The sequence below is a fragment of the Lytechinus variegatus genome, chromosome 1 (genome assembly GCF_018143015.1).
Source record: "Lytechinus variegatus isolate NC3 chromosome 1, Lvar_3.0, whole genome shotgun sequence".
Lineage (NCBI taxonomy): Eukaryota > Metazoa > Echinodermata > Echinoidea > Temnopleuroida > Toxopneustidae > Lytechinus > Lytechinus variegatus.
The window spans coordinates 55,935,283-55,960,978 of NC_054740.1; the positions used below are offsets into that span (position 1 = coordinate 55,935,283).

The 25,696-nt window shown below is 36.7% G+C and overlaps 1 protein-coding gene across 1 annotated transcript in view; it reads right to left on the reverse strand.

Annotated features, from left to right (window-relative positions):
- Window positions 1–269: 269 nt before the first annotated feature.
- The window catches only part of LOC121417547 (dnaJ homolog subfamily C member 10-like), a 28,846-nt gene continuing 3,419 nt past the window's right edge, over window positions 270–25,696 (reverse strand). The window contains exons 3-21 of the mRNA XM_041611288.1: window positions 24,603–24,771; window positions 23,212–23,262; window positions 22,712–22,794; window positions 21,777–21,902; window positions 19,916–20,006; window positions 17,756–17,833; window positions 17,379–17,458; window positions 16,541–16,666; window positions 13,838–13,927; window positions 12,514–12,636; window positions 11,968–12,082; window positions 11,292–11,428; window positions 10,216–10,431; window positions 9,239–9,394; window positions 7,882–8,015; window positions 6,166–6,367; window positions 5,016–5,147; window positions 3,693–3,776; window positions 270–824 (exon numbers count right to left, since the gene is read on the reverse strand). Coding sequence (XP_041467222.1) covers window positions 795–824; window positions 3,693–3,776; window positions 5,016–5,147; window positions 6,166–6,367; window positions 7,882–8,015; window positions 9,239–9,394; window positions 10,216–10,431; window positions 11,292–11,428; window positions 11,968–12,082; window positions 12,514–12,636; window positions 13,838–13,927; window positions 16,541–16,666; window positions 17,379–17,458; window positions 17,756–17,833; window positions 19,916–20,006; window positions 21,777–21,902; window positions 22,712–22,794; window positions 23,212–23,262; window positions 24,603–24,771 — 2,223 coding nt within the window. The 3' untranslated portion in view covers window positions 270–794. The remainder of the gene's footprint in view (window positions 825–3,692; window positions 3,777–5,015; window positions 5,148–6,165; window positions 6,368–7,881; window positions 8,016–9,238; window positions 9,395–10,215; window positions 10,432–11,291; window positions 11,429–11,967; window positions 12,083–12,513; window positions 12,637–13,837; window positions 13,928–16,540; window positions 16,667–17,378; window positions 17,459–17,755; window positions 17,834–19,915; window positions 20,007–21,776; window positions 21,903–22,711; window positions 22,795–23,211; window positions 23,263–24,602; window positions 24,772–25,696) is intronic.

Genomic DNA, 25,696 nt, shown 5'->3' on the forward strand with positions numbered 1-25,696 from the left:
ATCAAGCATTACTTGCATCTTACATGCACATTACTACTACTAAAAATGCCCTATTATATTTTTGTGCACTTCATATTAAATACCTAAGTAGTTTTATCATTACTCATCATGCTGTCTGCATTTAAAAAAAAATAATAAATTGCATGCAAAGATAAGTGCTCCTAACATCATACTGAGAACAAATATACATATTGCAAATTTGGCAAACAGGATGTTTTCATGGCTCAGTGAACATTTTGCAGCGAATAAAAGTAAAAGTTTTTATTTAAAAACAAATGCAAATCCAAATTCACAATTAGTGTATTTAAAATTCATCAAATTTGTACATAAGCTTACAAGCATTATTGATTGTAAATAAAATGCAGAATTAATTCACAAATTATCCAAGACATCCTTGAAATCCCGCCAAACCAAACCATAACAAATGGAACAACTGCTACACACAAACATCTGTGCAAGTTTCATGAACATTTGGAGGATAAAATGCACATGTGGGATTTTAAAATAACATTGGAATTCTTCACAGAGCACTTTTCCCTTAAAGGCACGATTGATAATGCATTGAAATTCCTAGTGAGTTAATTTCATCTAGAATACAATCACAGTAAATGTAATACAAAATACATCAGTATTATGAAGGAAACCTTCAGAAGTTACAATATCATGAAGATAAAAACATAGAAAAGGTATGATAATAAATAACAATATCTGAGTTTCTGATATAAACCTATTCATTCTATCTCAGCCATGAACTGCAGTGGATGAAAGGAAATACTGACCAAATTTGGCCAACATCATAGCTCATCTTTCGCATGACCAGTGCCCTGAATTTGGAAAGAAATAAGATAACAATAGACATTCATAAAAACGTATTAAATGAGTTTATTATACAAGTAATGCAATCCAAAGTATTGGTCAGAATTACATGCGAGAGATCCTTTGAAAGTTTTAACATGTCCGAGTCATAGCAGGGGGCATTTGGACGGTTTTTAAAGGGGAATCCAGCCTTGGCCATAAAATGTTGTGTTGGGAAGGAGAAAAATATATGAAACAGAATGGTGAAAGTTTGAAAGAAATCGGACAAGCAATAAGAAAGTTATAGATGCTTTAAAATTGAGATCACTAAGACTATGTAGATTTAAAATTGGCAACTGGGTAAGAAAATTATGACATGGGGCAAGGACAACTTTTCCATAGGCCATGTACTTAATTATCAGGGATTTGTGGTTTTCTCCTAGGTAACCATTCCCTGGGGTAGTAATCTAAATATAACCCAGGTAGTATATAATTTGAAATAAAACTTTTGGGAAAAATTACTTTTTAGCCATTTCATGAATTGTAGTAGATGGGAGAGTGAGTCGTCCTTGCCTTACATCACTATGACATCACAAATGCGACCAATTTGAAGTCTCCATGGGTATAATGATTACCAATATTTACAACTTTTAGAAATTCATAACTTTCTTATTCTTTGTCCGTTATTGTTCAAACTTTCACCTATCAACTTGTTTGATTTTTCTTTTTCCTATGAAAACAGGTTTTTGTCTCACCTGCGAAGCAAAGTGAGACTATAGGCGCCGCTTTTCCGACGGCGACGGCGGCGTCAACATCAAATCTTAACCTGAGGTTAAGTTTTTGAAATGACGTCATAACTTAGAAAGTATATGGACCTAGTTAATAAAACTTGGCCATAAGGTTGATCAAGTATTACTGAACATCCTACTAGAGTTTCATGTCACATGACCAAGGTCAAAGGTCATTTAGGGTCAATGAACTTAGACCATGTTGGAGGAATCAACATCGAAATCTTAACCTGAGGTTAAGTTTTTGAAATGTCATCATAACTTAGAAAATATATGGACCTAGTTCATGAAACTTGGACATAAGGTTAATCAAGTATCACTGAACATCCTGCATGAGTTTCACATCACATGACCAAGGTCAAAGGTCATTTAGGGTCAATGAACTTTGGCCGAATTGGGGATATCTGTTGAATTCCCATCATAACTTTGAAAGTTTATGGATCTGATTCATGAAACTTGGACATAATAGTAATCAAGCATCACTGAAAATTTTGTGCAAGTTTCAGGTCTCATGATTAAGGTCAAAGGTCATTTAGGGTCAATGAACTTTGGCCGAATCGGGAGTATCTGTTGAATTACCATCATAACTTTGAAAGTTTATTGGTCTAGTTCATTAAACTTGGACATTAGAGTAATCAAGTATCACTGAACATCCTGTGCGCGTTTCAGGTCACATGACCAAGGTCAAAGAACTTTGGCCGAATTGGGTTATCTGTTGAATTACCATCATAACTTTGAAAGTTTATGGATCTGATTCATGAAACTTGTACATAAGAGTAATCAAGTATCACTGAACATCCTGTTTGAGTTTCAGGTCACATGATCAAGGTCAAAGGTCATGTAAGGTCAATGAACTTTGGCCATGTTGGGGTTTTTTGTTGAATAACCATCATATCTCTGTAAGTTTATTGGTCTAGTTCATAAAAAGTGGACATAAGAGTAACCATGTATCACTGAACATCTTGTGCGAGTTAGAGTAGTATTCAAAGTCAGCACTGCTGCTATATTGAACCGCGTGATGCAGGTGAGACGGCCAGAGGCATTCCACTTGTTATTTGGGTAAGATTCCCCTTAAGGTAAGTGTGGGTAATTACTCACATGCCCAATCAAAATGATGTGTATTGCAAATTTTTATGAGATAGTGAGCTGGGTCCTGGTTATTTGATAAGCCAACCTCACCTCATAACCATGACCTGGGCCCCGTCTTACCAAGAGTTACGATTGATCTAATCAATCGTAACTCTATGGAAATCCATCAGTGTCATAATTTTTTCTACAGGAAATTTGCACAAAGTCCTTTGTAAACAGAGAAACACAGTGAATTTTCCAGGAAACAATGAGTGCTTGAATATACATCATAGTTAGAAAATATTTTGAACCAACATGCATAATAGATGTTGACATTGCTGGCAGTCCATAGTTGTGATTGATCGATCAATCGCAAATCTTTTGTAAGACAGGCCGTCAGCTGTAAGACTAGAACTAGTCCTTACTACCGGTCATTAGCGACTATTCCTGCTACATATCATAATTTTTCTTGGCGATTTTACAAGACAACATTTGCAATGTCAAGGAAGGTTGTTCCAAATTTGCACACAAATTTGTGCCTGCACATTAAACAGACCAAACATTGCTCTAAATGTGATTTAATTTCATCTAGGTTTTAACCGATTTACCTGTTTTCATTGAAAAAAAAGTAAATTCAAACATTTATAAGCCGTCATCCAACATTAACAAACCATCATGTTTAATCTACCACTATAGAGTTCATTATTTGGGGGGCAGAAGCAACTCTCTACCCAAACAACACACAGAACCGAGTGCCCGAGTGGAATTGCAGCATACACAAACATTTCTTTGGATAGGTGCAGTACTGCACTTATTTTCACACAAAACAGTGCATTATTTGTTTTATTTGATTCTTTTATTGCTCTCCTACTCTGTCATAATAGTGCTCACTTTTGCCCAATGCAATTTTCTATGGGAACCTTTTTGCACTACAATGCCACGTGCAACAAAGGTTGAATATCACAGGACACATTTTAACCAATTGCGATCCTTGAAATTATTTGTTTTATAATATCTATTTACTGGTTTGATTATACTTACATCTAACTTTTTAGTATATCTTTGTTTGAGGAATGGGATAAGATACTGTGGTTCCTTTTGATAAACTTGCTCACCAAACCAATTCTGTGAATAAAAGATAAGATAGTGAAATAAAAACATGTTATTCCTAAGAACACAACTAAAAAATAAGTGATAAACAGTGTATAGTCCTACATATAAAATTGAATGTTACAGATATCTTGACCCATATTGTAACACTACAACAATATGTTGAAAGGGAAAATTACAAGTGAATGGTTTCCTTCGATTATATCATCAATAATCACAAGAATAATAGCATGAGTCATTCATAGTCTCATTTTAAATACTCCCCACTCCAAGCAAAAAAAGAGAGAAAACTCAACATTAATTAAGAATAATGACTGACATGATAAATTGCTTTCAGAAAAATCATATCATTATTGTCACAAAAAATGAATGCCATTTATTACAAAACAAAACAAAATGTATTTTTATTAATTTTAAAAAATAAATTCATACAATTGATTTATCCAATATTGTTCATATTCAAAGTAAACAACACAATAAATAACATAATAATAACAACAATAATACAACTACTACTACTACTACTACTACTACTACTACTACTACTTCTGCTGCTGCTACCAGACAATTTTAGGAGCAGTGAACGACGTAGCAGTCATCTTATCATTCGAGTAAACGTCGTCCTCTGCCCTTGTTCACTACAGATGCGAATACTTTAGATTTCACTCGACTTGTACGTGTACGTACGTCAACATGAAACACCAAGATAGCCAGCGGGTCATGCACGCTCCCAACCCGGAAGATCTGGCGCACCATCGCCTGGCAACCCGGTCGGGTGATGCGAAGGTGCAACTTGTGCACATGTGCCCTTTCACTTGCTTTGATTCATTTTCAATGTATATTTTGAAGATCAGAAAGCAATTTCAAATATGATAAACATATTGCATCGTACAACTTACATTAATTTTGTGAAAAGTCACTGAAAACTGTCTTTTAAAAGGGAAAGGTTGATCTTCATGCTGGACTTGAACGGTTAAAATGACGTCACTCACGAGCACGTCGTCTGTGATTTAGAACAGCAAAATGGATGTGGCAAGGTTCTCGATTTCGATAGTGGACGTGTGTGAGGACCTAAGGCATATAGCAGGCCAAAAAATGACGTCATCTCGTTCCAGTCCTCTAAGTCGACATGCATTTCTAAAAGTGCTCTATACTTCTACTATTACTACTACTACTAATACTACTACTAATAATAATAATAAATATTCACACGATCTACAATTACAAATAAAAAACAAATTGTCTGATACTTACTTGTGAGTGTCCTTTAGTTTCTGTTCCTTTGTATATTCTAAGAGAAGGATAGGCTTGTATAGATGCCTGCATACAGGTCGATTGGTAAGATTGACAGTCAATTTTACCAAACCGTACATAACCTTTCAAAGCCTACAAATGAGAACAAAATGAGATACTTTCATCAATATTTTTGTCTTATAACTCAAAAATCTCTTTCTTTCATCAAGAAGATTCTATGACTAGAGATCCAACAGGCAAAAAATTTATTCAAGCATCTGATCATTTCTAAAGAAGCACAAAAGAAAGAACGGCAGTAAGGACCTTTTTGATGTCCGCCTTGATTCGAAGCCGCCACTTTCAGCAAAGAATTCAAAGGAGTGAAATTTAAAGAATATCCATTTGTGTCAATTTTCCATCTTTCATATCAATAAACAAACTGAAATTGGAACGCATTACAAGACATCAATAACCAATCATCATTACGCCAAGATATTTGCCCAGATTATATCAATTAAACTTTTAGTGAAAAAAGTAAGAATTTGACCTTTACTGAAAAAAGATTATAACACTTTTCCTGATTGTTTGCAGCGATTGAAAATTTCAAATGTGGTCGGTGGATTATTGTTATTCAGTATTGTATATGCCAGATGAGTACGCGCACATGCCCAGCCGAGTAAATTTGAGTCATATTTCAGAGTTTATTTTTGCATGCCTCCAAATTATGTACTACACATATAACCAGACCAAGATGGAGAAAAAAGTTATTATCATCAAAATAGCATATTTCCCTTTATATATGACCTATAGCTGCAGAGTCATGCAGGAATCATTTTGTCTACACAATTGCAAGAGATCACAAGCAAAGTGCATGCCTGACATATACTTTCTGCTGGCAGTTTTTAACCTTGTTTAAAGGGATTTCATTTGCTGTTACTCCATCTCATTTGAAACCTCCTTGCGTTCACTTCATAATCACCACAGAAGTTCTTAACTACTAATAATGATATAATTTTTCATGATAACAAATTTGCAATAACAGTTATAAGCTATCAAAATCATTCAATCTGATCGGTCGATAGTGAACTTGCTATAGCTATTGTGCAATTGTTATTGTCACTAGATTTTATGAAACAGCACTCGGATGTTAGTCATGAATATTGTTCCATACCTTTGCAATTTCTTCCAACGAAGGCATATATGACATACAAGGCCCGCACCAGGGCGCGTAGAAGTCTATAACCCAAGGTTCAGTGCTCCGTAGTACTCTATCTCTGAAGTTATGTTGGGTGATTACCTCAACGGATGATGGGAGAAAGTTATGAACCCATCCCATGAGAGACATTACATCACGGTTCCAGCCGTTGTATGCACTAGGGTACAAGACAGGGTAGAATAGATTTTATAAAAAAACACAAATTCTTGGAGACTTAACATATTTCGGCAATTAAATATAATCATGAATAATTCCATTGAATGATGATTTCAAAATAAAAGGTTTAATGGCAATTTATTACCAGATCATCATAATGATAGATCTTTTCAATTCAGACACAAGAAACTTGAGTTGCAATTGAATGCAAATCACTGTAGAATTGCATATGATCATAAGACTTGCCCTTGCTTTCGGGGACTTATGTTTAAGTTGATTTGGAATTGAATGTATTTTCTTGTAACACTTCCAATAATTTATGTCAAATTCAACACTGAAATAATTGAATCTATTCATATTTGTATCACTTCAGGTACCAAAGTTTTCAACAAGTCTCTCTCTTAACTGTACACGTTTGAACATATGGAGCATTGTGCCCAGTGGATTAGTCTTCTGAATTCGAAACAGAGGGTCATGGGTTCGAATCCCAGCCATGGCGTAATTTCCTTCAGCAAGAAATTTATCCACATTGTGCTGCACTCAACCCAGGTGAAGTGAATGGGTACCCGTTAGGAAGTAATTCCTTGAAAAAAATTCCTTGAATGCTTGAGCGCCTAGGCAGCCCAGCTAAAGCCGGGGTAATAATAATTAATAGCAGGGCCTGCTGGGAGAACAGTTTTCAGTACTTCCCTGGGTAGATATACCTATATTATTATTATCATAACTGCTTCTACTCCTTTGATGATCAATATTTCAGTGCAATAAATTTTTGGGTTTTATACTATACATCGTACCCCACCTTAGTCTGCTGTGCAAACCCTTCACTCGAGTTAAGGGTCTGAATGTGCAGCCTACAGTGACTGTGTATAAAAAAAAAACCTTGCAGAGCAAGCTTTACATGTGATATTCTTGTGTGAAGGCCCACTTGTTGATCAAAGGTTCAATCAGGGTCTGTGTCTGCAGACTACCCCCGCCCTGGCAAAATAATATATTCAAATTACCATCAGTGGTCACTACTTATTACCATGGTAACTGTCACTGATGGTAGGTGAAGTTGCCACCAAATATACTTTCCATGCTACGGTTCCCTGGGGGATGTTTCATAAAGCTTTTCATAAGTTACCCTGGACCTTACGCATGACTGGTGATCCCGTCTTGTGTGTTAAATCACGGACCCTCAACCCTGCTGATCCTCATCAGATTAATTTGAAATAATACCTTCGAAGTAAATCTATTGAAAATGCCTATCAAATGACAATATACAGCGGGGAGGCCTTTGTCGAAAAACTGGTGAACCGGAGCGGCAGTTCCGTCCTACCTTTCGGAGCTAACAAAAAATTGCAAATATGTTGTTTGACCAGAGTCTAAGACGAGACTGCTATCTTGATTCACCAATTTTCGACAAAGACCACTTGGTTGGTCATTGTCATCAGGGCATCTGACAATACATTTTCTATGTCCTTAAAAGCGCAATGCGTAGCAGTGCGAACACTCCCTACTATCGATGTCACTTACCTGAATCTAGCAGTGCCTGTATGTCCCATAGGATAAGCTCTTATGGTAGGATAACTGTTTACACTAAGCTGTTGACATAGGGATGCATGCTCTACACAGTCTACAGAACCTACATGAGCGGTGCCATTCAATTTCTGAAAAGAAAGTCACAAGTAACATTTTCAATATCTGGAGTAAAATGAAAATTTGTCATACTATGTACCAGTAGTGAAAATTTTGTTGGCCAAACGAATCCAACAAAACTAGATATCCATGTGTGCTAACTTTCTCATCCTCTGATGCATGCACTCAAGTGCAAACAAGCAAGAATTACCAATTCACATGACTAAATTAATCATGTGCACATTAACATCAAACAAAGAGATTAAACTTTTTCACTTAGCCTGAATTTATCCATATATCGGTTTAGGTAGCAGTTTTGAAATAAAAACAAGCTTCTTTTTGTCTCTAATCAAATCATTTCCGATCTGAAATATAAAGCAAATAATCACCTTTTGATTCCAATGGATTATCCTTTCCTTGGTAATATGAATGTATGTTATATTTCTTCAGAATTGCTTTGGAATGATTGCTACATCTTAATCGCCTCAGAAATGATGGTATGTCCCAAATTTGGACATATTTGATGCAATATCATACCATGAAAAATTACAGGTAACTCTGCCTAAGTCGACCTTCCATAAGTCCTTCCATAAGCAATGTTTTAGACCATATTATTCAAAGGCATGTTTTATATACCTCTTCTAAGTCTAATTTCTCTGAAGTCAAACAGATTTCTATGGTCTCACAAGATTGGACTTAGGCAGAGTTACCTGCAGGGGAAGGCAGGGTAAGTTGAGCATAGGGGCAAGTTGAGCCACCAGCCCCAGGCCAATTATATGAGCCTAGGTTAAGTCAAACTGAAGTTATCGCGTTTACAAGGAAAAGTTAACAGACAGACGGATGGACACAGAGTGTGATACCATAATACATCCCGTCCTAGGACGAGCGAATAAAAATTGACGTGCTGGTTCTTCCCCCATACATTTGTACATAGTTTTTGTAGCTCAACTTACCTCAGAAGGTGGCTCAACCTACCCCACAGATGGGGCAAGTTGAGCCATTTGACATCTCTTTTTTCAAAGGTGACAATTACTTTCCTTATGGGGTTAGAAAATTATATATCAGTGAAAAATATTTCAGAAGAATTAAATCTTAAGGCAATGTACTTATTCATACAAGCTTATCAATCATATCAATTCTAAAATTCAAAAAGCAAAAAGTGTCACAACTTACCCTGCCTACCCCTTTATGGTAAATTGAGCCCCCATTATGATATATGAGAAGAAATCATAAGCTAATCATAAAATGAACTCACTTTGGCAAATTTTCTCCATTCTGGCATAAGAGCTTGACAAGGGCCGCACCAAGGAGCATAGAAGTCTACAAGCCAAAGGTCTTCTTTTGCTCTATTCTTCACCAAACTATCAAACAAGCTTTGGGAAAGGGATACCACTTTCGGGTTGATGGTATCCTGGAAAGAAATAGAATGGAATTATAGAATAATATATACTCCCCGTCTACCATCCAAAGGTCTTCTTTCACTCTATTCTTCACAAAGCTATTAAACAGGCTTGAGAAAGACATACTACATTGGGGTTTATGATATCCTGAAAGAGAAAAATTAATTATGAAATGATAGATTACTCCCCAGTGAGAGTATGATAGGCACATAAATCTACCAGCCATAAAAAACATGCACAATAAAAACACATGGAGTATCATGAAGCCTCAAAGACTTTTCCAATCTCCTACCGGTAATTTGATGAAAAAAATTATAACTCATAGGGACAAATCTCTTCTTTTTTCTCAAAAGCACATAACCTCTGAGGAGTGATCAAACTAAAACACAGATAGCATATCGTCAAATGTCCTCTTAAACAAAAAAATATTTTCAGTTATATTAATCAACTTCCCATTTTTTATTGGATACCAGGTTAGAGTATATCAGTTCATACGTGACACTAACCTCTATGAATTCTTGAATAGCATGTTGTCAAATGTTCTCTTAAACAAAAATATTTTCAGTTATATTTATGAAAAGATATTTTAGTCTTTTGTATTGAATGGATTGATAGAGGAGTTACATCTTTAATGAAATCACATAAGCAGCCAATTTGAAATATGTGTAGTGATTACAACTTTTAAAAATAGCAAAACTTTACTGTTTGCTTGATTCTGTTCAACCGCTCTGATTATTCCTTCTTTTTTTTGTAGTTTCTTAAAATCGACTTGCCATTTTTTATTGGATACCAGGTTAAAGTACCTGCATATCATTTCATAAGTGACACTTACCTCAATGAATTCTTGAATAGCATGTGAATTAGAGAATCCCACGTTGACGTGGGGCTTGGAGATGTTGAAGAAGACCGTGGTAGGATAGGACCTGATATTCTGCTGGCTGCACAGTGTCTGATGCGTGGTGCAGTCCACGGTGCCAAAGTTGACGTATGGCACCCGAGACGCTGCTTTACGGATCTCCGGTAATAACTGTCTGCAGGGAGGGCAATGCTGAAATAAGAATATGATTGAACGATAACGTTAACCAAAGATGAATTTTCACTGCGAGGAACGAGCAATTGAGAAAATTATGTTGCCCCAATTGGGATTTGAAGCCGGGAACCTGGCTAGCATTACCAGAGCTCTACCAACTACCCAGGCGATGACAGGACATTTACTCCAGCAACAATTGCTCTGGGCGTTATTTTGTCTAAGATATTGGGTTAGAGTTGCATAAGAGATAGGTATATTGTTAGGTTTAGGATAGGGTATAGTGTTAAATCCAAGGTTGAAGTTATATTAGTAATATCATTAGAGTGCAGAATTCACGGCAGAGCAATTGTCGCCAGAGCAAATGTCATGGTACCATCCAGGCACCTATTAAGGCAATGCAGCATTCTTGCATTAAACAAATCCATTCGCGAAAGGCCCAAACTCGAGACAGGGCATCCCATAACAGCCAAAAAGAAAAACTCAAGGGGGGGGGGAATATTTGACTTTACATGAATCTGTCCTTAATATTCCTTTGAAGGCTGTTAAATTGCTACTTTCCAAAGAATTTTCCTGGGTCTTTCTATTCTTACTTGGATGTAATTATGCAACATGAAGCAATATCCCATATTTTTTATAGTAGGGCATATTTTTTCCTTAGAGAGAATAATCTGTGGCTTATCTTCAAGAATTTTAGGGTAAAAACCCTTCAAGACTTTTGGAGTTGTAAAAAAAATGAGTGTGCTATATTGCTCCTTTCAATGCACTTTGCTGTCCCTTTCTACGCTGACTTGGTAATATTTACACGGCACAAAGCAATATTCTAAAATCTATGAGAAAAGGTCACATGTCTCCTCCAAGAGAAAAAATCTAGGGCTCACCGGTGAGAAGAAGTCCACAAACCAAGGCTCTCCGCTGCTAATGACAGGATTAGGGAAGTCATTAGGACCAAGAACCCTCAGACGAGAGTTTAGACCACTCCTGGCGAAGGCTGCTATATCTTGGGCAAACAAACGTCCTGCAATAGGCAAATACATCATGTTGAAAGACTTAATGAATAACGCTAAAACAACGAAAATGATGGTATAAAAATGCAGTACTATATGGGTTGGTCCCAATGGGACGACATAGGATCATACAGATTAAGTACAGTAATAGAATGATTTCTTGGAAAAGATATAAGTCCACATTTGTCACTAGAAACACACATGTTTTTCACAGGTCACCTCATAAAACCATGAGTGCCTCATTTACTGGAAAATCTACAGTAGCGTGACATCAGGCGCAGTTTAAAAGAATTAATATCACTATTGAAAATGGGTAAATATCTCATGCAAAAAATTAAATAAAATCACAGTCCTTTTTGTTTTTGACAGTCAGTTTGAAACAAGAAATAACCAGTGGTGCCATTCCTAAATCAAATTTTCAAATCAATTACAAATGCTACAATTCTATGACAAATTTGCTCTCGACCAATCAAATGCCATGATATCAATGGCTTATAACAAGCAGAATGTACATCAAACAGGGTCGCGAGTCACAACGCGGTTGCCCTACCGTGATGAAATTCATGACCTCCTCCTTTCCTGAAGAGCGCCACCTTTGGTAGATGAGTGCCAAGGTAGAGATCATCACAGAGAGCTTGGTCGGTGCTGCAATTAAACTTCCTCACCTAGAATGATAACAAAGAAATGAAAAAACATATTTTAATGTTCGCAATAAAAATTTGAAATAGAGATACTCAGAAAATTAATTTTGCCCGTTTGATCTTGGGCCTGGCAGCCACTGTGCATCGCCAGATCGACGTAGCTCTATTCCTTGCATTGTTGAGCGCCAAACAGGGTAGCAGCAACTTCCATCTCTTAACGTCTTTGGTCTGACGCGGCCGGGGTTTGAACTCTTGACCTCCCGGTTGTGAGACGGACGCTCTACCAACTGAGTGAACACACTGGTTATACGTACTGAACAATGAAACTATTCAAACATAAACATGTTTAAAAGTACTCTTGATAAATGCTTTAGCCAGGGACTATACTTTGGACATTTATATGTAAAAAAAAAATGAAATCACATGCTCTTTTATTAAAAAAATATTGATATTACCTTCATATCTGTAAGGAGGTGAGGAAGTTTCTTAAGTTCCAGGTCATCATCTCCGGCTTTCTTCATGAAGTAGGTCACCACCGGAGGGGCGTCACCTTTGACCTCAAGGTCATGCCTGGCTTCCTGTACAATGATCAAAGAGTTTGCAGCTTAGCAAGTTTTCGCTTCCGCAAAAGTGAAAGAAGATGGAGATGGACTGGGAAACGATAAATGATCAAAGAGGGGGCCTGTCCTACAAAGACAAAGAGTTGCATTTGATTCAATCAACCACAACTATGGAAAGCCAGCAACACCAACATCTCAAATGCACGTCTTGTCAAAACATTTTTCTATATACATGTTGTACATTCATGCATGCATCATTGACTTGGCAATTCAGTGTGCTCCTATAGAAGGAACAGATGATAGCCTTTCATTTTTAAACATATACGAATGATACATGAAGTTTGCTTGGGTTTAAAGATAAATGCCAGTAGTTGCAGTATACACTGATTTCATGAGAAAGTCTGGAATAAAAACAGGCTTAATTGTCAGTATATTATCGAGGATCTAGATCTGGTACAGTTACATAAACTGAACTTTGTGAAATCTTGAAATCTACGCTGAAAAATGTTCACACTGAAGATCACCAACACAGATGGGCACACGTGGGACAGTGTATTATTATTGCTGGAATAAAGACCTGACAGAAGTGACCGAATCCACGCTTATTTTGCTTATTCCTCAGCAATTACACAATTTCTTCCAGAATCCTTTGGCACATATTTTTTATTCATACAAACAGACACTTAGGTGGTCATTGTATTAGATTCTGTAAAAAGTCATTTTGAGATCGTTACCAGAACTGGAATTTATCTTTAACAACCATGAGACCTGGGGCCTATAACACAAAGCTTAGCAATCATCATAGAACATTGTCTACGATTGATTGCATTGACTACAATGTACAATCAATCATGAAAATCAAGGGTATGATCAATCGCTAACCTATGTGTTACAGGACCCTGTCAAGAGTCGAGGACTTTGGATTGTTGAGAACTTCGGCAACCTGAAGTACATAGCGATCTTGAGTCCATTCTAATTTGTGATTGACCGACTTTCTTTTATCAAATTAGAAGACGGCCACAAATATTTTTAGAGTATCGGTAGGATCATGTAAATAAAAATAAGCCTTTTGCAAATTGTGTATGATTCAATTTCCCAATAAATAAATGGTTATTTTTTCCTTTATATACTTATTGGAGAGACACAGAACTTGCATCACCTCAATAGGTATGGACACCCCTGTACTGGTTGCCTGAAACGCAAAATGATAAACACATACCTGTAATTGAGAGCTGGTGAATGTGGAAAGATCTGGCAGCTGTTTAAGAATCTCATCACCAATCTGTTTTGGCTGCTCAAGCTCCAATTCCTATTAAAATAAGAAAAAACATTTTCAGTAAATAGAAACAGAAAAAAACAATGATCAGGGTTCCAACAGATATTTGAAAACAGAATTCCATGACTTCTTCATGACTAAATTGCTGCTTTCCATCACTTCCCGTGACATCCCGGGAGTTATGCAGAATTTTGGGATGTCACAAAACTGGGAAAAATGGACATCAAGGACATCAATTATAATAGCAGAGTATGATCACAGAGTATGAGAGTTGCGAGACACGACAAACTGGAAAGCTGCCATATCCACGAGGTACATTTAAATGCAATACCATGACTTTTTCATGACTTTTCACAAATTTTCCTAATTCCCTGACTTTCCATGATCTCAAATTTTTCCAGGATTTTCCATAACTGTGTGGGAACCCTGATGATAGTGTTAAGCAGAATCACCACAGAATATATTTCCTGCCAGGTATATCACCTGTGACCCCTGTGACCTTTGACCTTATGATCAAAACACCTCCTTTATTGATTGTCCAATCAATATGCATCCATGAATCCAAGTTTTGAACTTGGTCTGTCAAACCATGCAAAGTTATCAGAAGATAATAGCCTGTATTAATGAAAAAAGGTTTCACTTGGTACAAAACCATGGAATATGCAGATTTTTTTCATACATAATTACACTTATTTCATTGTCACATTAAGAAAATCCAATTGATCAAAACTGCTCTATGCTCTTATAAAAATCTCCAATATCAAAACACTACAACAACAAAAAGAAATGTTCGCTAGAGGGTATTCATTTGTCTCGCAATCTACTATGGTCAACAAGGAAATTCGTGATCACTCTCGCAAAAAGTGTTCACTGGCTTTCTAGGAAATTTGTGATCACTCTCGCAAAAAGTGTTCACTAGCTTACAAGTTCACGAGCTTTCGAGTGCCGCTGCAACTCTTTATCAAGTGACGAAAAATTGTCCGATATCGTACTCTATTTATACTAATCTCCAAGACCGTACGCACAAATGCGAGAACAATAGGTGGGCACTGATCCGTTGTGTGATTGGTCAGGAGTTATGCAAATAAGCCGGGGGTATATGCAAATACGCCGTGGGTCGGCAATATGCAAATGAGACCAAAATTGGCGGGCTCGCTAGTTTCCCGTGGGCGGGGGTTGACTAGCTGAGCGGTCCCTCGATCGGGGCCGGGAACGATCGGGTCGGCGTGCACTGCCAGGTAAGGGGGTATTGTGCTGTCGGATGGTTCGCATCCAGAAATCGGGGATGTCGATCCCGCTGTCTCTGTTGAAGTTGTTAGGACAAAGACGTATACTAATAGCCTCCTTAATCCTGCGTGTATACCAATGTCTTTCTTTGGCAATGCAATGTACACCCTCCCAATCTGGGTGGTGTTGCTTCTCCCAAGCATGTTCTGCCACCGGGGATGTGTCGATTCTCTGTAACCGAACATCGCGCTTGTGTTCAGAAATGCATTCAACTATCGGTCGGGCTGTCTCTCCGATGTAAGACCCGTCACATCCCTGGCAAGGAATGTTGTATACTACGCCATCACGTCTGTGATCAGGGATAGGGTCTTTGGGGTGTACAAGCTGTTTGTGTAAGGTGGTGTCCGAGCGGAAAACCGTTCGGATACCGTGACCTTCTAATCGGCGTTTAAGTTGTTGTGAAAGGCCATCTATGTATGGCAAGACTGTACAAGTCTTGAAAACCTTCTGATCCCTTGGTGGTTGTTTTTTCTTGAAAGTGTTCTTGATAAAACGGCGTGGGTAGCCGTTGCTGTATAAGGCGCCACGTATGTGTGCTCTTTCTTTCGGGAGTTCAGGCGGGTGAGTTATAATACGTGCTGCTCTGTCGAACAGGCATTTAACAAGACCCTTCTTGACCGATTTGTCGTGATGAGAATCATATGGTATGTATTGGTCTGTATGAGTGGGCTTGCGGTAGACAGAGGTGGAAAGTTTCCCGCCCTTGTGTCTTTGGACTAGCGTGTCAAGGAATGCTAATTTCCCTCCTTGTTCAGTCTCCAGAGTGAACTGAATGGACGGTTGCTAGCTGTTCATGTATGCGAGTAGGCTGTCTGCTTCGGAATTATTTACAATTATGAAAGTGTCATTGACGTATCTCTTCCACACCCGTGGGCGGCATGTGGAAGGACATTTGGGCAAAGCGTTCTGTTCAAAACCTTCCATATATAGGTAAGCCACAACCGCTGAGATTGGGCTACCCATTGCTGCTCCTTCTGTTTGCTCATAGAAAGAGCCTCTGTACAGAAAATATGTGGATCTGAGGACGAACTCGAGGAGTTCGGCTATTTGTTCAGGCATAAGTGTGGTACGTTCTGATAATGTGGGGTCGGATTGCATGCGTTGCAGGGCCGTACTGCATGCGCCCTCTATCGGTACGTTTTTGCGAGAGTGATTACGAATTTCCTTGTTGACCATAGTAGATTGCGAGACAAATGAATACCCTCTAGTGATTATTTCAATCAGCAATAATGAACCTATTTAGTAAAAAGAAATGTCTTTAAAATTCTCTTAAACGATTCCACTGATGACATGCAGACGTGCTGGCAAACTATTCCATAGTTCGGAACAATCATTCAGAGGTAATCATTAAGTACATACCTTTCCTCCTTTGGTGATTTCCTTTGCTCTCTCGTAAAAGCGTATCGTAGATTCATCAATCTTTAACTTGGTACAGAGCTGTGATGAGGCTACGCAGTCCACCGAGCCAATATTCACAACCTTATTCTATATAAAAAATAAAATCAAATGGAATTAATTTTTTTATAGACAGACATTAATTTAAATTCAATTTTTTATTCATTTCCACCATAAAAAGGCAAGGAAAATATAATACAAGACAGCAAAATGGTTTAATAGGAAACAATTTAAAGGCATAGGGTTGCGATACGGGACATTGGAGAAATAGAAATGCAGATAAAGGGACAGACAAACACAGATATGAGACAGAAAGAGACAAAAAGACAGAGACATACACAGACTTAAACAACAGAAGTACCGAGACAGAAAGCCAGACAGAAAAGTCCAAAATCGCAACAGGGACAAAAATGAGGACAAAAAAGAAACAGAGAGAAATAAAGACAAAGAGAGAGACAGACATAAACAACAACAGTAAAAAAATTCTGAGACAGAGATATGCAATAGAGATATGGTAAATACAAGTAGGAACTCAATTTAATATCAGTTTTAATTCCATACACCAAACAAAAGCAGTAATTTCCTACCCTAAATGCTCCAATGATATATACTGTATATATATATACATTTACTTCAAATAATTCTATAAAAATTTAAATCTCACATTAACATATGTAGAACATCACATGCAAATTACAAATATTTGTCTTCCGCAAAATCTGATATTTATACACCATTTATCATGTTCACAAACTGCTATGTCGGATAAGTTTTGTCATGGTTTTTAAAAGGATGAACTTACCAAAATGGCTGCTAATTTGCGTTGGTCATCTCTATCTAAGCAACCTACACTGGCAACATCACTTGTTTCTCCTTCAGTTCCTGAGTAAAACAAAAATATTTGACAAATATTTCTAACAATTACGGTATAAATGCTAATGGCAGGCTTGCATTGTGAAAAATTTGAGCAAAATTGGACTAGTGAAAATTGCATCTTAATGGAGAATGACATCATTGGAGTAAGTTACCTTATGTGAAAAACAGAGAAATCAAAGAATAAAATCAACAAAAGTTTGAGAAAAATTGTGCAAATCTTCGAGAATTATGAGCATTTGAATACTGCAAAATGTGTGAAGTACATGTAACACCAGGAAAAAAGAAGGAAAGAAGAGTTCTTACCTGTCGGGGAACCACAGTACGAGATCACCCAAGGCTGATTCTTAGATTCATCAGAAAACAATACCTTCTTGAAATTACCTGAAACAAGGTGACACAATAATAATAATAAAATAGCTGGATTTATAACGCGCTTTTTGCCAGAGGATACAAAGCGCTGCTATTATTACCCCAGCTTCAGCTCGAGCTAAGTCAAGAAGAATTACATATAATGATATAGCTGTCGTAATAACACACATACCTATTAGAGACAGGAAACTAAGGGAACTTTTTATTAACAATACAACAACAAAATGGGAGAGAAAAAATGATCAATGAGCTATAAAAAAATATTTGTGACATTTGGGAAAAAAACATATTTTGAAATAATGATCTACAGCAAAGGAATAGTGGGGATATGACATAAATTCCCTCATTGAATATTCATGAAAACATGCATAGAACTGTTTCACCAAAATAATGCAAAGCTTTAAAATGTCATAATTGTGTTATTCCTTGTCCGTTCTTCATCAGATTTTCATTGATTCATTTGTCTTATATTTCTTTATCTGTTCAAACCATATCTTTTTCATCCTGGAGTACCTCTTCAATAAAATACAAAGTCCTTTTCAGAATACTCAACTATAAAACAATCTCCTTTTATGTTTTTAAAATATTCAGGCAGTTTCAGCTCCCATAATTTCACAATAACATAGATAGAAAGCAAATACAAAGAGTGTATTCATTTCCCGCTGACAGACTGTTTGTCATGTCTATTTACAATTCTCTAGTTTCAAATGTCAAAGGTGTTTGAATTCCCACATTCCACAAAATGAAGTACTAACAAAAGCCAGCTTCCTTTCAACACATTAATGGACTGCTTGGAAGATCAGATTGGAATCTGAAAACATTTACAGTAATAAATTATAACAAGCAAAGAATTTGATGAGCAGAATCAGATAGGTTTCCAATTGACCAGGGGCCCGTTGCAGAAAGAGTTGCAATCAATCGCAACTCTAAAAAATCATGCGCAACTTGATTTTCAACCAATCAACAGCGCGCATTTAGGACTTAGGACTTTTTACTTGCGTTTAAACGCATCTCTTTCTGCAACGGACCCCATGTCTTATAGAGTATTTATGTGAACATTGAAAGGTACATGACTATTTAGGTAGGTAAAATAAAGATAATTTCTTATAAGCAAAGTGAGAGTTGAAAATAATTTTCACATCAGGGCACAATTCAGTAAAATACTCAATTTTTCTGTCATGTCCACCCCCACTCTTTTCCATTCTTTCTTCGCTTCAAGAACTTCTCAAGCCGGGATTATATGAGAAAAGTACAGCCCTCATAAACTTAGATAAATGATTTCAGGAAGGTAGCTCATAGAGGGGGCAGACATGCATCCTTTTCATACCTGCCAACATTGCAGGTCCACAGACAGGGACAAATTATTTTTCTTTAAATAACCAGCACGTCAATGATGTGGAGCTCATTCGGCATCTTGCTAGAAAATATAACAATATTAATTTCAGCCCAGTTGACACTGTAGTGAATTATACTGGTGATGTAAATTAAGGAAACAGAATTGAAATTGATGAAGAAATGACAGGGAAGAAGTATCTTTGTAAACTATATAAATAATTTTCGTATGAATTAGCATTGTGCTGCACTCGACTCTGGTGAGGTGAATAGGTACCCGGTAGGATTTATTCCTTGAACGCTTTAGCGCCAATATATGGCAGCTCAGCTACAGCCGGGGTAATAATAATATACCAAAGTATATTTTCAGCGCCTTGAGCACATAATCAGTGTGGATTTGGCGCTTTATAAATACTCTATATTATTATTATTATAAATAATTTTCTAGTCAAAATTTCTAAATTCTGTGTAGAACCTTGAACCTCATGTACATGTAGCTCTCAGATGGAACAAAAAAAATCAAAATCAGTCAACAAATAAATACGAAGCAGTTTGAAGAGTTTTCAAAAATATGCATCGATTATCATATTTAATGAGTTTCAAAATTCTGTGTAGAAATTTCGGGCTAGATGAGCAAAAAATAGGACATTGCTAACTTTCCTACATAATCCTATGGACAAACAGTCCCTAAAAATAGGGAGAGTTGGCAAGCTTTATGGGATTGTCCATCTAATAGATTAGGACTGGTCAATGGTCACTCACCTGTCCACAGTGGATGAATGGTCACATCAATCAGATTGAGGGCAAACTTGACCAGTGGTTCCAATGTCCTCGTCCCTGTGTACTCCTCGTGCTAAACACATAAGACAAATTTTTCATTTTCCACAAATTAAAGTAAAAACAACATACAAATATCAATACAATCAAAATACATGTATACATAGTTACAATACAAATAATAAAATGGACAGAAAAGAATTATCAAATGATGAGCTCAGCTGGTCACTTCACTGGACTGACTAACAGCCGAATTGCTTTGGCCAAACATTTATGTGTAGTCCCATGTATGCATTTTTGTGGGCAGGGAATATGATTCTCATGAAAATAGAGTTAATTAATTATTTGGGTGATTCCAGAATATTACAGAATGTATACAATGATTCTTCTATGCATAATAATCATATTATGCCAGTTTGTCACTTTGTAAAATTAAAAGTTGGTTTATAAACAAGTCATCTGATCATCTATACTAATTAATAGACCAAGTGGATGATAGACAATGCAGGTACAGTCCAACCTCTCTTATCCGGCCTCCCCTTATCCGGATCTCTCTATTATCCAGACACACACTTGCCGAGATTTTTTTATTTTTTATTCAATCTAGTACGTCAGGAAATGAGATTTCAATCTAAACTCAATCCCATACGTAATCTCACTTTGATTACATATATTTCCCAATATAGTCAACCTACAAAAAAATTATTTTCATGAAATTATCTCACCCAAATCACCAAAAGAACTTAGGCATGATTATTTCCAGTAAATCAGGGTGCAGCGCAAACATTTCATCACGTTTCTCTTTTTGCTTCGCGGGAAAAACAACACATGTCTCGTTAGCTAACGTTTGGCCTCAATACGGACAGCACCATCTATCATGTTTGAGCCAACAGTCAGTGTAAGTGTAAGAATGGCTGACATTGCGAAGCTGCAATACCCGCCGATAATTGTAAAACTTGGTTTCATCGAGTCATTCTCTTTCTTTCCTGGTATGCTCTATGTATACCTCAGTCATTTTAGCAGGTAAATTATCTAAGAGTTTGGCCATCGATCGATTTCATTTCCGTAAAAACACTGCCTATAATTTGCAATGATACTGCAGTGAATACTGTCTGTACGCCCACTACAATAGTGCAGCTACTGCCGTTGTCCTGGGGAGGCAACCGGCAGCGCAGCTGCGTGTATTTGATATTTGGTCTCCCAGATCCGGATAAATCCCTTATCCGGATTGGTGCTGGTCCCAACGTGTCCGGATAAGAGAGGTCGGACTGTATAACCTAACAGGAAATCTAATTAATTGATAAATGGGCTAATTGAAAATTATTAATTACTTATTAATAAACCAACTACATGTAGGTTTACATGTAGATAAACTATAAATAGACAGTGTGAGATAAGACCAAATTTAAAGAAGATAAAGATGGAGTAGACCAGGGTTCTGTTTCATAAAGACTTGTTAGAGTAAGAAATGCACAATTTCTATGACAAGTTTAAAATCGGCCAATCAAATTGAAGGATTTCACTAGCTTTTAACTATTATTGCAAATTTGTTATCATAACAAGTTTTATGAATTGGGCCACAGGTGGCAATTGACCAATGTGCTAATTTTCATAAATAGACAAGCGTGTAGCGTATCTCTTAACACCTTACCTTTGGATAGACAAAGAGTGTAGGGTATCTCTTAACACCTTACCTCTGGATCTCTTAACACCTTACCTTTGGATAGACAAAGAGTGTAGGGTATCTCTTAACACCTTACCTTTGGATAGACAAAGAGTGTAGGGTATCTCTTAACACCTTACCTTTGGATAGACAAAGAGTGTAGGTTATCTCTTAACACCTTACCTTTGGATAGACAAAGAGTGTAGGGAATCTCTTAACACCTTGAGCTGTACACAGGGGGCGGTCATCCCAACAATTCACTGCTCCGACACGGATTACCCCTTCTACCTCCTTTGCAAACTCTCTCCACTAGATTTTTAAAAATACAACATAGGAATCAAATCAATACCACACATGGTTTTTTCCTCAAAATAAATGAATATGAACATTATAAAAAGCCTGAAAATAAAAGGATCTACTCAAAATTAAGTAAACAAATGTAAATATCTTGCTTTATCTTCTTTCATTCACTAGCCATTTAAACATATTCGCAATCTGAACAAAACATTTTGTTAAAATGAGCAACCAAACTACATAGGATCAACTTGAATTGAAACCAGGGGTGTGAGTGGTCACAAAAAATAAAAAGATCTGAAAAAAGCTGAAGATTATTGTAAAAATCTGAAATAGAAAGAGCTCCCATACTTTTTGTAGAGGAAAGCCAAATATAAGCTGAAATTCAGCTGAAAATCGAAACAAAAAAAATCTGAAATCAGATAAAAATCTTAACTCTCACACCCTTGATTGAAACTAAACTTTCATTGTCTCTAATGATGGCTTGTAACTTACAGTAATTGGCCCGTATTCTGATTTTGAGTTTATCATTAAATCTGGTTTAAAGTTGTGGTTTAGCTATGGAAAGCCAATTGTGACATAAAACATTACAGGCTCAATTTATCTGCTCATTTGACATTTAAATCATTAAATACCGTATGAAAATTACAACTGACATAGTGTTTTTCTCCATAAAAGCATGAAGAAAGAGCAAATTAAACATAAAAAGAAACAATGTAATAAGAATTTGACATATCTGGCTTCCCATAGATTTAGTACAAAGTTAGACCATGGTCTAAGTTCAAATGGATATCAGAAATCTGGCTAATGAGTCTTGAACTTACAGTTGGAGCTAGATCATGACAATGATGACATCTTGGTGAGTAGAAATTCACAATCCAGATATCCTGTCCAAACACAGATTGCTCTGAAGGAGAAAAATAAAATCATCTCTCAAATAAAAAAAAACATATATAAATATATATACTCAATTTGCACCTGAGTGTAGGGTTTTCCAAAAATCTTTTATTTTGCAAACATGATGCAAGAGAAAAGAACACCAGTTTGAGAATCATTTCACTGATATCGCATCATGATTTGCTCTACATTTTTTTCAAAGACTGCGCCACAAAATATTTTGTGTAGCAGATTTTTACACAGCCCTGTATAGAACTAGTTGAGTTTATCTCTTATGCCCGAATCAAATTTTGTGATTAAAATTATTCCCTGCCAGACAGCCTATAAAGATTATAAAAGGGCATATTATTACTACTAACATTGGTAATGAAACTCTCTAGCTCCCATAGTTATTCAGAATCAAGTATAAACATTACTTGTAACTCACCAAAATCAGACTTGCTGAGTGTCACAATCTCAGGATCCTCATCATATAAACCTGTAGAAAAAATGTATAAGTAACATTAGAAAACATGATATTGACTGTTGTAGTGTTGAAATCCAAATATGGCTTATATTACATACGCATAATTTGGTTTAACCCTATCTAGGCCGGGGGGGGGGGGGCCTCGGAGGCCCCCCTCAACAAATCGCGCAATATTTTCACCGCGCTAAATTTTTTGACCGCGCCACTCGCTGACTTTTTACTTTCAAGTCTTGCGCAACTTTTCCTCCTCCGGGTACGTGGTTCTGAAATTACGCAACATTATGTAAGTGCATGTCAGACCGAAAATTGCTCAAAAACGTGACTTCGTGTACAAAGTCAATGCAAATTGTGTTTTCAACCAAAATTCATAAATGTATGATTATTTTTAGTTTTGCTGCTCTAAATGTATTTATTTTATGCTTTTTATGATCACAGAAGAGTCCCCAACAAATTTCATTGAAAAAACAATGAAAAACAAAAGGTCAAAAAACAAAGAAATACATAAGAAATTGCAAAAAACAATAAAATACATAAGAAAATGATTTGATATCGCAATTTTTTTCATGTACACTTGCTAAGAACACCACAAAGAGTTTCTATACCAAAAATTAGTACATTTGGAGCTTTATTTAGGGAGTTAGAGGAAAAAGTATGATTTCGCATACTAATTACGCATAAATTAGCATAATCACTTAATAGCGACTCGCACGAAAAAAATTACTATACAATCTTGGAGATTATGTCCCAGGCAACCAGCATGCCAGTTTTCGGCGCGATCGCGCGGTCAACGGCCGAGATCTTGGGGGGGGCCTGGGAGGCCCCCCCCCCCCCGGCCATATGAACTCCCAAAATACCCCGGCCTAGATAGGGTTAAAAGAAATAGCACACATGAACCAACCATGCTCTATTTACTACCAAAATAACAGCTGATGCTTTTTCAATATACATCATGAACATATACAGGTGTTATTTAGTCTAGTGGTTTGAGCATTGGCTCACAATTGTGTGGTTGCGAGTTCCAATTCCAACTCGGCCATTATCTCCACTTTAACAAAAATGCCCCAGGGTAATTTTTGCTGTCCATAAGGTCAGCCACTATGATTGATTAAATCTATGTAAAAGGTTTCCAACTTTTTCTAAGTAATTGGTTATACCAGCTGAGTATTAATGCAGCAGAAAGTTGTGGTGCTGAAGTTCCCACGGGAGTTACTTCAACGGAAACAGAAAATAAGGTTAGTGAGAAAGAACTTAGAAGACAACTTTTACCCCAAATCATGATGCATACAGGGTAACATTTGAGGCATAATAATAACACAATGGTTATATTCCTTAAATGAAATCAGCTCACTTACCAAATTCTGTCTTGTAGAACTGCCAGCTCTCGTATCTATTCCATTGGTTTTTCTGTTCTTTCAGGCCTTCCTCACCGAATCGATCATACTTCTTTCTCAGTTCGTCATCTTTCAAAACCTCATACGCTCGATTTATGCGAACAAATTTGTCATGAGCCTTGGGATCATCCTATAAGAAAAAGACAGATTTTCATCTACTCTCAAAATAAATAAAGAATCCTTTTTTCATCACATAGTTTAACAGAAACAACTAAGTTACTACTGGGCCCCGTCTTTACAAAGAGTTACTATTGATCCAATCAATCGTTACTCTATGGAAATCTAACAGTGTCATTTTTTTTCTACAGGAAATTTGCAAAATGTCCTTTGTAAACAAAGGAGAACACACCAAATTGTCAAAAATCAATGCATTTATAAATATACATTCATATGTAGACCTTTTTTTGAAGAAACATGCATTTTATATGTTGACTTTGCTGGCTTTCCATAGTTGCGATTGATCCGATCAACTGCAATTCTTTGTAAGACGGCCCCCAGATATATTTTTAAAATTTGTTTCCATGTGTATTTGTAGTTTTTCTGCATCTAAAGGAAGTGTTGCTGGGCTAGCGTCATGAGTGTCTTCGAATGGAGTGTGTGCTTTATAAGGCATCACCCTTGTTATCATTATTATTTGTAGAGATGCTTCTACATAAACATTTACTTAATAAAGTACGGATATTTAAGATTTTACTGCTAAGTTTCCATCATTAGTTCACAATTGGAATGTGATTTAAAACTTTGTGTTAGACAGTGAAGTATGCATTCCTTTTCCTGACCAATTTTACATTTAATTTCTAATTCTAGTATACAAATATCATCATACACAGGACATACATACAATTTGGTATGAATGCAATTGGCATGGGGAATGGAAGGAACAGAGAAATGTTAAAGATAAATTCCAGTATTGGTAACGATCTCAAAATGACTTTTTACAGAATCTTATATAATGACCACCCAAGTGTCTGTTTGTATGAATAAAAAATATGTGCCAAAGGATTTTGGAAGAAATTGTGTAATTGCTGAGAAATAAGCAAAATAAGCACGGATTC